The sequence below is a fragment of the Bos mutus genome, chromosome 11 (assembly GCF_027580195.1).
Source record: "Bos mutus isolate GX-2022 chromosome 11, NWIPB_WYAK_1.1, whole genome shotgun sequence".
Lineage (NCBI taxonomy): Eukaryota > Metazoa > Chordata > Mammalia > Artiodactyla > Bovidae > Bos > Bos mutus.
Window position 1 is genome coordinate 5,854,747 of NC_091627.1, and position 18,627 is coordinate 5,873,373.

The 18,627-nt window shown below is 43.6% G+C and overlaps 1 protein-coding gene across 2 annotated transcripts in view; it reads right to left on the minus strand.

Moving 5' to 3' along the window:
• Positions 1–18,627, minus strand: part of ABL1 (ABL proto-oncogene 1, non-receptor tyrosine kinase) — a 142,024-nt gene that overhangs the window by 27,371 nt on the left and 96,026 nt on the right. For both annotated transcript variants that reach the window (XM_070378833.1, XM_070378834.1), the window contains exons 2-3: positions 5,826–5,999; positions 4,979–5,274 (exon numbers count right to left, since the gene is read on the minus strand). In XM_070378833.1, the coding sequence (XP_070234934.1) occupies positions 4,979–5,274; positions 5,826–5,999 (470 nt within the window). The remainder of the gene's footprint in view (positions 1–4,978; positions 5,275–5,825; positions 6,000–18,627) is intronic.

Below are 18,627 nucleotides of genomic sequence, written 5' to 3' on the forward strand. Positions count from 1 at the left end.
GGCTCCCAGGGCAGGTCGCCTGGGAGCGAGGCTCATTACCCATTTCTCCCTGTCAGCTTGAAAGCGGTGCTCCCCAACCCGAGGATCAAGTTCACTCAGTTGCACAGAATGCTAATGGCTCCCCTAAGCCCTAGTTTATGCAGAATTTGTTCTTGGTCTCAGCTGATTCCCTCTCAGGCTCCTTTGTTAAAAGATTTCAGAATGATGGGAGGTTTCACTGACTGGGCAAACTTTATCCTTCTCAATAATTAAATTTACAGACCCTGAGACTCAGTTCATCTTTCAACATAAAATTTACATCCTGACATTTATTAAATATTGACACTGCTCTCCCTTCAACGTACGGCACAGCCATCTTCTAAGAGTCAAGTCTGGGGGCCTCCTTCTGATTAGGGCTGGTCTGTGAGCGGCATGTTGCTTAGTGAACTGGGGGAATCTTCATCAGGAATTCATGGCATGTGCACAGGAGAAAGTGAAATGAGCATTATGAATGGCATGTCACCATGCTATGCGCCCAGTTACGTAAACACTCTGGGTGCTCAGCCAGGGCTGCACGTCTTCCTAATCACACGGGGACCCGAGAGATGGGGCCTGTCAGAGACACTCACCAGGAACAGCTCTCCTCCTGACAGCCAGGCTCACGGGCTCATCGGGCTTGAGCAACCTATGGCTGCCTTAGACCTTGGCGTCCCACCTCGGACGTGTTATTTACAGGCTGTGAGGCTAGGAAGTGACACCTGCCCAGCAACTCCCAAGCGCCTCAAACAGCAACAGGAAGGCAGTCCTTACTAATAATTCCCCCTGGTCTCCTGGACTAGGGAAGGTCAGCTTGGTTCAGCAGGCTTCTCACCAGGTGCCTGCACCTGCTGAGCCAGTGTCAGGGCGGGCAGGTCTTAAAGACACAAGAGGGGATACAGCTGGTGCCCCATCATGCCACCTCTGCTAAAGCCCAGATTCTGCTCCTGCCAACTCCGAATCTGTGACTTCAGCAGCCCACAAAAATAAACGCCAACTGGGCGGCTCGTTGAAGAAAAGAAGGAAAGACTCTTACCGAGGGCTGTGAGGAACTGTGGGGCTTGGCAGTGGCGTCCCCCCAAGTAAGAAAGATAGAGACACAAATAACCAAACAACGGGAGAATGACGGAGGTGGGTGGTGGAGGAGGAACAGCGGCCTTTAATTCCGCTTTAATTCTGTTGGCAAAGGGTTCCAGACTTTAAGAAAGCATCAAGAACAAAAACCAAATTCCAGGGTATCTGGAGATTGTTAAGCCTCACAGGACACCCAGGAAATAGCAATGGCTGTTTGGTATGGCCCTTCCAAGAGGCTAGCCTGAAACTCCTGGAGTCCTGGGCTCTGGGCCCCCAGGCTGACTGACCAGCCACAAGGGCTGCTGAAACCAGAGCCAAGAGGGTGGAGGCAGAAAGAAATCCTTTGGGGCCTGAGAGAAGAATCTTCTAAAAATTCAGTTGTTTTCTAAAGATTAGCTAATTTGAAAATAAGAATTAAACTTATTCAACCCTGGCCTATTCCTCCCACCAAACTTTAAATTTTCCCCTTCAAAATCCAAAAAGGATTGCATCAAAGCTCTGCTATGCGAGCAGCGTTTTTCAGTGCCGAGCCACGTTGTCCCACGCGCCGCTGTAATACCTCCCCCTCCCTCTGACTCTGAGGCTGTTCCACTCATTCCAGGAATACGACCCCACCCAACGGAGTCCCCTTGAGTGTGACCTGATGACCCCATGGGCTGAGAAGTCTCCAGGTGCTGGGACAGCTGAACGGAGAGTCTTTGCAGAGGAGGGGAGGGGAGTCAAGAAACCTAGGACACGCTCATGAGCTGCCCAGCAGTGGACACTGCCTGGTCAGCTCCCCATGGACTACCTGGAAAAAGGAACCCACCTGGCACACATCAGCTTCCAGACAGGGAGCCGGGCTTCCTCGTTAGATGACTCTCAAATGCTGCAGATTATGTATCCACGCAGGCCTTGCTCTCTCTCCCGCTTTAACAATATTTCAGACCAACCCCCAGCTAATGAGTTGTCAAACTAGATCATGCCTGCCCTGCATCTGTTCCAAGGATGCTGATTAAACAACTCCAGGGAAAAGAAACCATTATCCTGTTCAGTACAGACCTCGCCTGATTACTGCGGTGCAGCATGGCTCGCCCTCGGTAAACAGCACAGATGGGAAGCAAGCTGTCAGCTCCAGGAAATCACCTCCCCGCCATGGGTGGTGCACTCTGTTCTAATTCACTGAAAAGGCTCCCCTGCGGCCTGAAGGCACGGTTGCAAAGGGTCCAGCACCCTGGAATGTACCCGCGGAGTGGAAGGACCTGGCTCCACAGCTGGGCTGAGAACAATGGCCGGCGAAGCATGCTGATGAGGCTGCACCCTGGTCGCCCGCCAACAGCAGACTATGCTGTTTGTCGTACAGACTCCGGTGCTGGTGTAAAGACATGGGCAGTGACGGAAAGGATCAGAAAAACATCAGATGAGAACACTGAAAAAAGACACGTACTGTGCGTCTATACGGTACAAATGAATGTGTGAGAATAGCCGTGAAGATGCTAGCAAGATTAAGAAAAGGGGACTAGGAACTTCCCTGGTTGGTCCAATGGTTAAGACTCTGCCTTCCAATGCAGGGGGCATGGGTTTGATCCCTGGTCAGGGAACTAAGATCCCTGCTTGCTGCCGAGGTTTGGCCAAAAAAAAAAAAGGACTAGCCCCACCAGATATTAAAATATAAAGTCGTACAATTAAAAAGTCTGGTATTGGTATATGTACAGACAGACCAATGAAAGAGAATATACCTAAATACAAATGTAAATTTGGTATACTTCAAATCTATAAGAAAAGATGAATTTAGGAAGCACAGGTATAGTAAATATAATGAGGTATCATCTTTACCAGTCAGTGATAGAGAGGTTTTTGCAAGTCTGAGAACATACTGCTGAGGAGGGGAAAGGGAACACGCTCTCACAACACTGCTGGTGAGAAAATGCATCTGCACAATTCCTAAAGAAAGTAATCTGGCACCATCTATACAAGTTTTAGATACGAATAACCTTCAATCAGTTCTAGTAACTTATCTTGCATAACTTGGACCGTACACAAAGAAGTATGTGCAGTGTAATTTCAAAATGCTGGTCATGACCCACCAGTGGGGTCTACGGAATAAATTTAGTGGATTATGTCCAGAATGTTTTAAAATGGAACAGAACAGAATGGTATACAAAATATCAGAGTGCATTACATACAGTAAGACTAATGAGTAGGGTTTCCTGAACCTTCTGTTACTAGTGTGTATATGGGATGGTGGTGTAAAGCTTTTTTTTTTTTTTACAGGGAGCTGAGATTTTTTTTTTTAAAGGCTTGAAATCCACCTCATAACGGCATTATAATAGCAGAAGACTGGAAACGGCCTAAAAATTGGCCAACAGGGAACTGCTTAAAAAAATGACGGTTCGTCCATACTATGTAGTCATTAAGAAGAATGAGGCAGCTCTGAATGTGCTGCTATAAAACAATCTCCAAAATATATTATTAGATTGAGAAAGCAAGATGCGGAACAGTGTATATTATGGATCACTTGTGTTTCTTAAAAAGTATAAACAAGTATACGCATGGGAACTATGGGAGAAACTGGTCACAGTGGTTGCCTCTGGGCAGGGGAACTGAATTAGGGGACAGAATTATGTTTCACGGCAATTGATTTTCTTTTTTTTTTTGTTTTTAAACCATATGCATGCATTACACGTTATTAAAAAAATACATACACCATCTGGACCCATGCCAACAATCCACCTATCTACACCCTCAACGACAGCGTGAAGCAGACAGTGGAATCTGAGCCTGGTTTCATCGATGACTCACTATGTGATCTTCAACAAAGAAATTTTATCCCTCTAAACCTTCACTGGGGGTTTCCCTGATAGCTCAGCTGGTAAAGAATCTGCCTGTAATACAGGAGACCCCAGTTCGATTCCTGGGTCAGGAAGATCAGCTAGAGAAGGGATAGGTTACCCACTCCAGTATTCTTGGGCTTCCCTTGTGGCTCAGCTGATAAAGAATCTGCCTGCAATGCGGAAGACCTGCGTTCAATCCCTGGATTGGGAAGCTCCCCTGGAGAAGGGAAAGGCTACCCATGCCAGTATTCTGGCCTGGAGAATTCCAAGGACTGTCTAGTCCCTGGGGTCGCAAAGAGTCAGACACAACTAAGTGACTTTCACTTTCAAACCTTCATTTCCTTAATGCAAAAATGCAGATAAAAGCACTATCTGTCCTGAGGACTAAAGTGAGGTTTAAAAGAATAGTAGGAACTCAGTAAACGTTAATTTCTCCTTTCCCTTCATGGACTCTTAATGACTGTTTATAGGAAGATCAAGAAACCATATATATCAACTCCTTTACAAAACTATAGCTCAGGTTTGGAAATATATAGGTATAATGTGATCCCATGTTTATTTTAAAAGATCTTTTATTTTGTTTATTTTTTGGTACCTAGACAGGGACTTGAACCCTCCCGTGTTTATTTTAAAATATTACACATACATGTGATTTTATCGACAGGAAGAAGGTCACGTACCACACTTGTTTTGGAGAGGTACTATTAAGGTGATCTTTCACTTTAAAAATAATCATCTATTGTGTGAATTCTCACTAAGGATAAATTACTATAACAAGAGATTTTCTAAAAAGGGAGAGTCTTAATGTAAGAAGTATGCCCACAACCCAACAGACAGTCCACCTGTCTTATGAAACTGCTGACCACACCACTCCAGGAGGACAATGAAAGAACATCACGCTGCAGACCTCTAACTGCATACGACTGCTCCTCCACAGAGGGTCTTTGACCAGGTTAGTGGGATGATACCTGCTGTTTCAAACATCTGCTTGCTTTGCTGCAAGAACTTAGCAGCCCAGCGGCAGGTTCTCTGGTCCCCGCCCCGGCCCACTGCTATCCCTGCCTAGGGCCACCTACCTTGCCATCAGAAGCAGTGTTGATGCGGTAGTGGTACACCCTTCCTTCGTATCTCAGTGAGATGGACCTCTGCCCAGGACTACTCTCGCTCTCCCGAACCAAGAAGCTGCCGTTGATCCCGCTGCTCAGAAGGTACTCGGCGGCGTTGCGGGACACAGGCCCGTGGTACCAGGAGTGCTTCTCCAGGCTGTTGACCGGTGTGATGTAGTTGCTTGGGACCCAGCCTTGGCCATTTTTGGTTTGGGCTTCACACCACTCCCCATTGTGATTGTAGCCTAAGACCCGGAGCTTTTCACCTTAGAAGAAAAACACCCGAACTGGACACGTCAGTTTTAAAAGCTAACACGTTCGTTTTCATTCACTCTTCTGTGATTACTAAAAAAAAAAAATCTCCAAATTCCTAAATATCTACTTCATTTTAACAGGTCCATATAAATATATGCATTTAGAACTGTATGAGTATACAGTTTCCTGTTTACAGTGAATATGTAGATAAATACATAGCTACAGTTTTTATAAATCTATTATTCAAGTGACCTAGTTTCTAACATAAGCAAGCTTTTTGTAGAAAAATACTTTTTCTTTAAAAAAAAAAAAAAAAGGGTTTTCAGTGTTTGGTCCAAATGTTTTTTTCAATACAAAATAGAGAAAGCTCTATTTTGCTAAGAACTATACAAGAACTTTTCTCCTGAAGGAAAAGTGACTCTCATAAAGATGCTCTTAGTTTTTCTGGCTCTCTTTGCACTTCAAACAGCTCTTTCAGCAAGCAAAGGTGTGGCCAGTCAAACCACATTTCCCCTGATCTCTGTCTCCTGCAACCACCAGCAGCTGCCCACAGCTCCTTTACCTTTAGTTATGCTTAAAGTGTTATCCCCACTGGCCACAAAGTCATACAGTGCAACAAAAAGGTTGGGGTCATTTTCACTGGGACCAGCAAGAAGGTTTTCCTTAGAGTTCCAACGAGCTGCTTCGCTCAGACCTTGGGGCTCGAAGTCAGATGCTACTGGCCTCTGAAGGGCTTCTGGAAGAGAAAGAGAAGAAACAGGGAAAAAAGTTTCATTATCAGGAGCAAAGTCTGTGTTTCCAACGTAATACATTCCTGGTTTACTTTTACTTCTTAACATCCGTACATACTACTTACTAATAAAAAGGGGGGTTAAAAAATGGGACTCTTCCATTCCCAAATCTTGTGAAAAATCCTAAGCATTTACATTCCTGAGAGGTAACTACTTACTGCTGCCAAACGGTTTAAACGTTAAGTTCTTTAACTCAAAATGAATTATATGAGAAAGAGACGGTCCATCCTCACACCTCTTTGCCATTGCTAATTTATGTTATAATATGGAGCAAAAGCCTCCTGCTTTAAAACGTTTTCAAATGTACGAATGTTAACATACATACATAATTTAAAAATCAAATAGCGTGGAAGGGCTTATAATGAAGGACAAACATTTTCCATCCCACTCTTCCGTTACCCAGAGGTAACAGCTGCCTTATTTTGGTGATCCCCTCCATCTCTCTAAACACAAGCTGTCCTGTCATTACAACTGCCCCTCCCTCTCCCACACCAGGCTCTACTACTTACCTTTCTACTTTCAGTAACAGACTTCCACTTTAATTTCCTGTTCTCCCTGCTAGAGTCGGTCTCTCTCAGTGATTTACCTCACAAGATAAGGATGTTAACACCCTACCCTTCCTTCCACCTACCCCCACTTCCCCACATACACACTCCAGGTAGGCCTTCTTTTCATTCTCTTTTACTTTGTGTAAAAGTTCTGTTCTTCTATTTTGTCAACAGTCTTCCATTTTTCTCTATGCTGCTGCTGAGTCACTTCAGTCGTGACCGACTCTGTGTGACCCCAGAGACGGCAGCCCACCAGGGGTTCTCCAGGCAAGAACACTGGAGTGGGTTGCCATTTTCTTCTCCAATGCATGAAAGTGAACAGTGAAAGGGAAGTCGCTCAGTCGTGTCCAACTCTTAGAGACCCCATGGACTGCAGCCTACCAGGCTCCTCCGTCCATGGGATTTTCCAGGCAAGAGTACTGGAGTGGGGTGCCATCGCCTAGGTATATTCTAAAAGTTGAAAACCAATCAACATCTTTTATGTTAGGAAAGTGTGATTATTACCCAGTAAGGGGTTAAACACAGTATTTTTTCCTGAAGTTTCTTCTATTTTTTTTTTTTTCTCGAACTACATTCAAACTCTCCACAGGTTATTTCAAGGCAGCAAATCTACTCCAAGTAGATCTTTACAGTTGTAGAATATTATGGGGTGAAATCTGATACTCATTTAAGGACACTACAGTAAGAAATCAAACTTTTAAAAAGCAGGAAAGTGGGAAATTCTAACTTTATGCCAAAAGCAAGAAAACAAAATTGTTTCAGTTTTTCCTTTTTATGGATTTGGAGGACCCAAACATGTCTTCTTGGGGAATGACACCCATCTCCAGGGTGGGCATGATTTTCCAGTAGTCACTTCAAAGGACACACTAGAGGCACCTACAGTATCTGAGAAACTAGGCTAACCTTCCACAAACATGACTGGAGAACTTTCAGAAACAAACACTCTTTAAACAATCTCTTTGAAATAAACCAACAGAACATAAATAAGAAGCCCTTTCTATCCTAGTTTTTGTACTACTGACCACAGTGAGTCTTCAGGAATTGTTTTTCTAAAGAGTAAGTCCCAAATTACATCACCACCGCGCTTGGTATTTCATCCTGTGAATCATGAGGGCAAAGAGAATTTCAAGGAAGAGGGTCTTGTGACACTACCATTTCCTAGAATGTGCAAAAGGCTTAGTGAGATGTGTTAGGCTCTGTTCTCTGAGTACTTACAATATAGACATCTCTAAAAGCATATCTAGTGCCATTGTGATCAGAGGCTGACCAATCAACCAAAAAAGCTGGTTAAAGCAGGGCATTCTTGAAAATTAAAACATGAGATCCCCTAGCCCTGCCTGAATGTACACTGATTTGCTAGTCTTGACAATAGGGCTGAGGACTGTCCTGAGGGTGGGTGTGTGATTAGAGCTGGATGCTGTCTTACCATCCTACCCACGATGCCTCATCTCAGTTCCAGCTCTACATTCCTGCAGGTGGAGGAAGAGGGTGGGCTACTCGCTATAAAATCCCAGTACAATCCCTTCCAACTGTTCACAGTTGTGTCACTCACACCTAGTCCTGAAACAATTTTTTTAAAAGACACCTGCATTTATAGTCTCTCTAAAACACTGACCTAAATTTTCATAGACAAATCTCTTCACATTTGGATTTCACTGGTTTCATATGAACCGAGTAATAAAACAAGTATATCTGAAAAAAAGGGACGTGGGAAGAAATACAAGTGGCTCTGGGTGTGCTTGTGACTCAGGGGGTGGGAGCAGAATGTGACACAGGAGCGGCTGCTTGACTCTGTGGGCACCAGAGAGGCGTGTGTTATGAAGGGAGCCAGGCTGCTCCACGCTGCAGTGAGTCAGTTAAGTGAAAGTAAGTCAAAAGAGCGTCTATGGTCGTTATATTAAGCAGACTTATTAGGCAAAGGATCCTTAACATAAAAGAACTCTTGCAAATCAAAAGGGAAAAGATAAACCCTCCTCCATGGAAAAATGGAGAAGGAAAACGGCAACCCATTCCAGTATTCTTGCCTGGAGAATTCCATGGACAGAGGAGCCTGGTGAGCCGCAGTCCATGGGGTTACAAAGAGTTGGAAATGACTGAGCGACTAACATACACACTCCCACTATGGAAAAACAGACCAAAACTATGAATAAGCAATGCACAGAAAATTTAAATTACTACTAAACAAGAAAAGCATGTTAACCTTTCTTGTAACCAAAGAAAGGCCAATTCTCTGTCATGTTGGGCAGGGACATTTCTGGATGAAATGGGCCTTCTCATACAATGCTAGTAGGTGATGTAGACACTGCTGGAACATTTTAGGAGAAAAACTGGAAACATGAACTGAACTGAGTCTTTGAAGAATTCCATCACCTTAGATATACCTCGAGGAATTTGTCCCAGGAGACCCAAACAATGATATGGATATGCTCAGTCACTCAGCTGTGTTGACTCTTTGAGACCCCACTGACTGTAGCCCGTAAGGCACCTCTGTCCATGGAATTTTCCAGGCAAAAATACTGGACTGGGTTGCCATTTCCTTCTCCAATGATTTGTATGCACTGATTTTTAAAATAACAGCACCAAAAAGGAAAAGCACAAAATATTTATCCATTCAAGATAGGTTAGTTTGTGGTCCATCCATAAAATAGAATATAGTCATAATGTCATTCAAAATATTTTTGGAAAAACATATCTAATAACTTGGAAACATACTATAACAATCATAATTTTATAAAAATTGAAAAAAGTCCAGAAGGAACTACACCAAAATGTGAACAGTAGTTAATGCATGGTAGTTGTCAACAGTACCATTAACAGTAGTTTAACACAGGGTGGTGGGATTACAAACATTTTAAATTTTCTTTTTTCTTTTCTATATCCTGGCATACTTCTCATCATGAATGCGAATTGTTTCCATAACCAGAGAACAATTACAAGAATAGAAAAATGGTCATAAAGAAGCCCGCTGACGCTTATATAATTGATCATCTAACATGAAACATCTATATATAATCTTATATATATATATAACATCTTATATAATTGATCATCTAACATGAAAAAGTACACAGGAGGAGGATGGACTCTTCTCTCTCTGTCCTGAAAAAGTCCATGTGCGTTTCCCTGCAGGATCCCAACCTCGTGGGCGTGAGCACACGACTCTGGCAGACCAGGGCTACACAGGAAATTAAACCAGAGTCATGAATACAGAAATGCTTTTCTTCTCAAAGACCATCTGACCTCTTCTATCAAACATTCTGCAGCATCTGGATTTGATCAAAGTTACATAATCGGGGGAAGTGGCCTGGAAAACACCTGGAATGGGCAGAACACAGACACCGGCCCGGGGGTGACTATCGATTTAAAGTGTGGATTATTAAAGGGGGACTGTCCCTCACATGGAGACAGATGCTGAGAACTTCATGTGAGGGGATGAGGCCTGTCAGGAAGGAAAGGGCCTCCCACTGCTTTTTGATTCAACAGGACGTCAGGAAATCCAAGGCAGCCTCGCGATTTTCCTCTCCAGTTCTTGCTCCATTCCACAAATTAATGGCCAAAGCCCAAAGGGAAGTATTGCTCATGCATGCCTCTGGATAGAGACGCTGAAGTGCAGCCACAGTCCAACACCAAAACCTTCCAGTCAATTCCCAATCCAGGCTGATGTCAAAATTGACTCACGATGTATAAATGCCAAGTTCCTTGCTTCATTTCATAGTGAACGATGCTCGTCAACCTTAAAAATGATCACAGCTTACAAGGCCCAAGTTGCAGAATGTACTTAAATCTTTCTTGCCTAATACATGAACTTCCTGCCAGTCCCCGGATGGACCCTCAAAGGAGCTCAAAGGACTCATTAAAAAAACGATGACCAAAATAGCTCCTGTCTTCTGTTCTGCCAATGGATAAAGAAATCCTTGCATTTATTCTTCTTAAAAATGTTAGTTTAACATTTTTTGCGGCATTCTGAGTCATAGCTTTAAAATATTTAAGATTTTTATCTTCAAGAACGCCTCTTACCTCATTGGAAATCCTTTTGTTATTACCATATCCTTCATGAAAAGGTTTCCACTCACCCACAAAACTCAGGAAAAGTCATTAATTAGCCAGCTGAATACCAAGAATGGTGCTATCTAAATGTGCTCCAAAGTTACGGCTCCAACTGTGACAACAAACTGAAAAGTCTGTAAGAACGATGCCACAGAGTTCACTGGATCTGTGAGTGATTAACTTATTTGGATGGCGTTCGAAGAAAAGAGCTTGGGTCTTTAAAGTATAATTTAAAGATCATTTTATACAAAAATAATCCTTTCTTAAAAGTTGTGAGTCACTGATCAAAAATGTTTACAAAAGATTCTCCCATATGGCATGTCTGGTCTAGACTCTCAGGGGCTGCTGCTAAAGCTGCCACTGCCAAGGAGGAGGGGAACAGGCTACTTTAGTCCCAAAGCGGGAGGGGATAGGAGCTGGGGGGGGGGGGAGGGGCAGAGGGGAGGGGATACGAGTGAGGAGGGGGTGGAAGGGGAGGGAAAGGGAGGCTTCACCTCCAGGAAAAACATCCCAGGGAAGCTTCCCACCTTCTTCTTGGTGATCGTGCAAGCTCACGGTTCCTGCTAGAGTCAGATAGCCGGGCTATGTGGCAGTCATTTCTGTTCACCTCATGGATGGGGGGGGGGGGGGCCGGGGGGGACGGGGGAGGGAGGAGGACGGGGCATGTCGCACGTGATAAACACCCCCTTTACTTTTGCTCACATTCCATTATTTAAACCCTGGTCGCTTTAGTCTTATTTCCTTTGTGGGCCCTTCATTATGATCCTCCAGTTCAAGGAATCTCTGTAATTTAAAAATCTATAAAACAGATCCTTCAAAAAAGAGGGACGGCTTCGTGTTTTATTTCACATTCAGTTCCAACCGATGAGATCATGCTCAGACTATTCTCAAGTCAGTTTATAACAGTCTGATACAACTTTTTATAATATGAGCTTAGAGGAAAAGGATGATTTCCCACAATCTGAACTCGATGAAAGTCATTTTATCTACATTCTACATGGTCCTTTATTTTGTAATTTACACCCTCACCCAGAGCAGTTAAACCTAAAAAAACAAGTTAGGCTGAATACAGCCTTGGCATTAACTTCACGCTCTGAACACAATGTTCCCAGCGCCCCCAAAACACTGTGTCAGCTGCTGGGGAGCAAGGGTAGGGCAACGAGGTGAGGATGCAAGGAACACAGCCTCTACTTCTTGAAGGAGAAACACCCATTCAGAAAATGTACACACCCTCAAAGCAAAAAGTCTAACAGAAGACAAGCGCTGTCCTGTGCATTAATTTTTAAGGACACAGACATGGACTCCCAGGAGTTGTGAAGGGGGGAGACAGGGTTAGGAAGAAGTAGACTCTGAACGAGACCGTGCCCAGCAAGAGAAGCCTGATTAACACAGGGACCCAAGGGCAGCCTGACACATCAAGCCTACTCAGGGAGGGGGCTTCATCTCTGCTGTGCTGTGGGCCCTGTGGTGATGCAGACTATTCTGACTTTACTCCTCAGAACAAAGTCTGCAAACACATCAAATACATATGGAGCACCGCAGAGAACAACTGTACTGAAACAGTCCTCAAAGTATCTTTTGAAAGAAATCTGTAATACGGTGTTTCTCTACTATGCATTAAATATACGCTCCTTTATTAACACATTAAATTGCAAGCTCAAGTAGTAGCTGTCATTTCAAAGTAGTGATGAGTTTAGGTAATAATCACAATTGTTATGTAATATGAAAGTATCTGAGTTCTACTGCTGGCAAAGTCACAAGCACTGCTAATATTACTGTGGTTATATACATTTATAAAAAAAAGATAAAATACTAATTTTCAGTTAGCACTTAGTGAAATAAAGTCTTAAATATTTTTCCATCCAAGGACATGGAGCCTCTGAATGTCACCCCAGACCCCAAGGGCCTTGCAGGTCCACGTCTACACCACCGACGTAGCTCAGCAGAACCCCAGCAACCCGACAGACACAGGCCTAGAAAGGGGGCCGCTGTGAGTTCGTGTGAAGTCCAGATTATGCAAGTTTCTTTTGTCTTAAGTAAAAAGAACTAATAATTTTCTTTCCATTACTTCCCATCTAGGGGTGTTATAGGCAATAAATTGGATGGGCTTCCAGAGAAATCCCCTTTAAAAATTAAAAAAAGTTTTTTAACAAGTTATTTAAATTGGCCCAAGGTGTAACTATTGCTGAGAACCTTTTTATATTGTGATACTCCTAGGCAGTCAATTTTAGAAAACAGAATTCTCCATCCTAACCTCTGTCCCGATAGGCAGTTCAGATACTAACTCTTCTGAAGATACAGTCCCCTGTCCCCCTTCGCTCAACCAGAAAGCAAAACCAAAGGAATTTCGTGTCACTTTTTAAGACTCTACTGTCAATGAAGTCTACGACGACTAAAAACGGAGTACAAGGACCGACAAAAGAAGACTACTACCTTCACACCATTCTGAGCCCAACATTCACACCCCTCTCCCTCTCAACCCGGTAAGCGCAAACCCACAGCCTGGCCACTTTTCCTCCCAAATCTCTCAGCAAACCTGTATTTTCCACACCCTAGACTGGTTCCCAACTTTGATCTGACCCCTCGTTCCACCTCCGCACTGCCACCAGAGCGGTCTTCCTGAAAAAATGCAGATCTGACCCAAGTCGCTCTTCTGTTAAAATCCACCAAGATGGCTGCCGGCCGAGAAGCCGAAGAGAAAGCTTGGGAGGCGGCTCTCCCTGTGGGCCTCGGTCACGTTTACTGGCGCGGTCAGCTGAGGCGATGTGAGGAACAGGGCTATCCTGTGCCTCACGGGGAAGCTGGCAGTTGGCTGACAATGTAGGAGACACTGTTCCCCCAGACACCGGCGGGGGCTGTTGCTGCTGCCACTCTGAGGGAGAAGTCTGAGCTCCAGAAGGACCATCTTCCCCCAGGACGCTTGCTCTTTATTCAGCCTCCTCCCATATGCCCCCGTCGGTTCCCCCTTGCTGTCTCAGCGGTGAGCACCTTGGCCAGGGCCAGTCATGCCCCCTGGAATGCCTAGTCCCTTCTCATCCTCCCGGCGGCACCATCTCCAGCAAACCTATGACTGGTCCTTCTGCCTCCCCACCCACCTCTGGTTGATTACTTCCGGTTCGCCTCACACTCGGGAAGGACCTGATGTCCGTTAAGAGCGCCGTGAGGAATCTGCCCCCATGTCCCTCGTGGGACACTAAGCCTGGGCTCCAGGGTGCACACGGCTTGTTCAAATCTCAGCCCACCATGTCTTTAAGATACTAATTTCTGAGCCTCAGTTTCTCAACTGCAATGGCTTCAAAACCGAGTCGGGCCGTCAGGCGGGGTCAACGCATACTTGCGGGTGGAGATGTTCTCCGCACGGATGCGGGCATGGAGCCTGGCACCAGGGCACCGCAACAAAGGGTAATCATCCCTTCTCTTATTATTGTTACCACAATAATGTAAATTCCTCTGGGGCAGAGATGGAGCGTTCTTCTCACAGAGTCTTCAGTCTCACCTGCCTAATATGACTCAGCCCTGCTCAGGGTTTCTTAGAAGGAACTCAGTTGTAAGAACATCCTGCATTTGTTTGTCTTTGGCAGCAAGGTAAAAAAATTAGGTCATGACTGAAGAGTGCACCTTAATGACCTGTCAACCTTAAGTAAGAACAGCAGAAGTGACAGACGGGAAAGATGAGAAGCAAATGCAACCCAACCAGGAAACCTTAGCAAGATTTAGGAAATACAGTAACTTTTTAAATGGAATCTACACCACAGCCAAGAACCTAAAACAAGGTGTAGCATGAAAGTACCTTTCTCTGTGCTTTCAAAAGAAACAGGATTCATTACTGTCTCATAACAGGCCGAGATGCCTCCACAGACTTCTTGTTTGAGAGGGAAGAAAGGTTCCCCGAGTCCCCAGACTGGCCCAGAGTCAAAGTGGCCACAGTGAGCCAACTAACCTTAAAAGCCTTTTTATTCTGTCACAGGCCATTTGCAACAGACTGAAAGCCTCCCCCTCTGCCTGCCAGGCTTGGGAGGGTATGTAAACCCTCATTTCGCATTTCCTGTTTTCTGTTATAGCATCATCAAGGCTCCTGGGTCACTTAGACCCAAGTGACTGAAGTGAAGAGGCTGCCCAATGGAAGGCAATTTCCCTAGAACGTCTCATCGGCCATTACTATTGGAATAACTTTAATTGGAGTCAATCCTAAAGGAAATCAACCGTGAATATTCACTGGAAGGACTGATACTGAAGCTCCAATAGTTTGGCCACCTGATGCAAAGAGCTGACTCAATGGAAAAGACCTGATGCTCAGAAAGATTGAAGGCAAAAGGAGAAGAAGGTGACAGAGGATGAAGTGGCTGGATGGCATCACTGACTCAATGGACATGAATCTGAGCTAACTCCGGTGAAGTGAAGAACAGGGAAGCCTGGCGTGCTGCAGTCCATGGGGTTGCAGAGTGGGACTCAACTTAGGGATTGAACAGCAAACAACAAAAATTGGAGTAACTGAATGTAACCCCAATAAAGGTATTTTGTCTCCAAAACACAATGGTCAACTCTATTTATTCATGGCCCATCTTTAAGTTAAATTAAGGTATTCAATGTATAGCACTGTTGGCTAAATTTGAGGACTGATAAGACTGATAGGGATTAGGTAGAATTTAAGAGTAATAAGGCTGAAATTTATGCAGCTGAATGTAAGGGAACAACAGCTAGCACTTATTGATCCCTGCTGACTGCCAGCACTGTGTCAAGCACTTTATCTGCATGAAATCCCACAACCCATTAAGTAGCCTCTATTATGAGGGTACTTGAGAGGGCAGGAAATGGAAGCAGATGTGAAGCGTCTCACATGCTCTCTCTCCAGGAACCCCTCCGTCAGCTCCCTGTCTGACAGTCTCACTCAGTCTCAGCATTGCTCTCTCAAGGTCTGGCTTTCTTTTCCTTCTCCACTCCGGTATCTCTTGTCCCCCTCCCCCCACCCTCCCTCTGCCCGTCCTAGCCCCTAACCCCCTCCTCTCTCATCTTTCTCTACACCTCTCCTGTCTCAACTTGTCTTGTCTTTGTCTCCCAGTCTGTACCTCCTCCTCCTTCTGTCTGTCTGCTCTATCTCCACCACCTAACACCGACAGTATAACAAAGCATCGAAGGTGTGGATTAAGACAGAAGCATTCGAAAGCCAATTTCAGAGAATAACAACTGTCAGTATCTGAGGACAAAGTTAAGTCTCTCAAAAGTCAGCAACTAGCAAGCTATTTTTCCGAACGGCTTTGGAACTTCACTAGGCAAGAAACAAGACTCACCATAGTGCTAACTATTAAAGATGGACAAGGAGTACAAGGGGCTTCACTATGCTGTCTGCTTTTGTTACAGGTTTAAAATTTTTCCACTAAAAAAAAAGTAAAAAACACGAAAATCCCCTGGTGGTCCAGTGGTTAGGATTCTGCACTCTCAATGCCAGATCACCATTACAGAGGAAAAGTTAAATTCTTTCAATGTCTCATCTGATCTTTGGTTCTTGGTTACATATACTTCTGGTTTTATTTTTTCCAGTTTTATTGAGATGGAATTGACATACCTCATTGTCTAAATTTAAGGTGTACAACATACTGAGATGATATATGCACATTTTATGAAATGATTACCACAGGGAGTCTAGTTAACATCCATCACTATACACAGTTACAGATGACTTTGCTTGTGAGGAGAACGTAGATCTACTCTCTAAGTCATTTTCAAATATACAATATAGCATTATTAACTATAGTCACCATGCTGTACAATGTTATGCATTTTTAAAACCTATCCATCAATAATTTTTCATGTTTCTATTTCAGATCAGTGATTACTCTGATAAAATTGCAGCCTGATTTTACAATAAGGTAATAAGTAGTACGAAATTTTAAGTTTTCACATGTTTGGAGCTGTGGAAATGCATCTCTAGAGATGAGAAATAAGATGCCAACTATGGCATCTATTCCTGCCAACAGGATTTTTCTTTCACAATTAAAACATTCACCATGGGAATAAGAAAGGGTCAGAGGAAGAGAAGATACTCTTCCTTAGAACCAAGGACAGGAAGCATTAATTATAGGCATCAAAGCAAACTTGGAAACAAATTGTTTTCTTAACAAGAAAAACTATGAGTGGGTTTAGTTCAAATTCTATCATCACACTTCAGCCATTACAGCAATTGGCAATGCCAACATTTTAGACCGTGAAATATTTAAATTAACAACAGCTAACATTTGCTAACATCTTGCTCCGTGCTAAACAGTTTAAATGAAATGTCTGATGTGAATCTCCCAACTCAAGAAGGCAGGGACTACGATGAGCCTTATTAGAAATGAGAACACCGAGGCTCAGGGAGCAACATGCCAGTCACTTCACTGGCAGGATGGCTGACATCCGGGCCAGGTGGCTGGCTTGGGAGTTGTGTGCTTCCCAGGAGAACAGGACCTCGGCAACATTCTAGCCGTAATACTGCCAGAATTTAAGGACATCCCAAAGGAGCCTCACATCAGTTTAAATACATACACTTAGCACTTCATTGGTCTCGAAGCTTTCCTGTGACTCATCTCCTGGATCCTCAGAAACAATCCTCGAAGGTGGGCTGGCCAGAGAATGTTTGTTCTCTTGGTCTTAAGAGGTAAGAAGGCAGAAAAGTTGAGACATGAAGAAAACTGGGTTCACCTGACTCCAAATTCAAATATTTTTCCTACCCAACTGAACTGGGGCCCTTCTTCTTCCTCCTCTCTAGAAACCTCATAGCATCAGTATGAGAATGAAGTGAGGATGTCTATGAAGTGCTTGGTGCCAAAGAACTGTCACCTCATTGATGCTCGACAATTTCAATGTAACCCTCAAATGAAAAGGACTGGCTTTCTATTTGGTTACAGAAAGAGCTTCAGATTTTTCTTTGTTACTAAACAAGGGAAGTATTTGATGACCTCAGAAGAGAGTATTTAGAAAGAGAGCATGAGCTTCTGTGAGGCAGAAGTTCTAAAAGTGTATCTGTGTGGCTGGCACCACACAAAGCCTCCACCAGAAAGTTAACTGCTGAATAGAAGCGTTTCAAAGTGGGCCCTTAAAATAAATGCGGACAGTTCACAAAGAGTTCACTTCACAGAACTCACGCGTCCGCATGTAAGATTCATGCACAGTGTACGCAAAAACACAAACACACGAACAAATCAAAGTAAACTGTGGGGGGAAAAAAAAGAATTCAATTGGCGAATGTTCATGTTTTCTTTCACACCTCTAGGAGAGAGAAGAAATTAATCAGAAAATTCAGTGCTTGAAGTAGACCTAAGATTGTAAAGTTCAGTGTGGCCATAAAGGACAGATACACCTATAAACATACATTTTTGCAAAGCTGGAACATGGAAGTTAAATGCTATAAATGCCTATGTGTGCATAAAATGTTTCTAAAAGGATACACAAGAAACTCAAGTGAGGTTTCTGGATGAAGAACAGAATTTCTTCTCACTAACCTTTAAGAATTTTTTAATGATGTACAGCTATTCTAATAAACATTTAAACATTTAAAATTTCACTGCTAAAAGTAGTCATTTTTAATCAGTATTAGAAAGAAAAAAAATCCCTGTTTCAGGCTTTAGAGTGTTTCTGAAGATACTATTTTAATATCCACAGAGAGTTCCAAAGGAGATGAACAGTCATAGCTGGTAAAGCATATAGTGGCTAAAACTGGGCTTTTTGAGGCCAGACAGCAAGGGTTCAAGTCCTAGCACCACCGCTTGCAGGCTCTGTGACCTTGGACGAGTTTTCTAACTTTCAGATGCGTCAAGTTTTCTTCATCTATAAAATGGAAGCAACCAAAGGGCTATCAAGAGAAATAAGCAAATAAAATCATATAGTATGCTCAAACAGTGCTTGGAATACAGTAAACATTTAATAATTGTTGCTTTGGCAGCTAGGCCTAAATAGCAATAGATGCACGATCAAGTTGCATATATGGCTGAACTTACTCTCA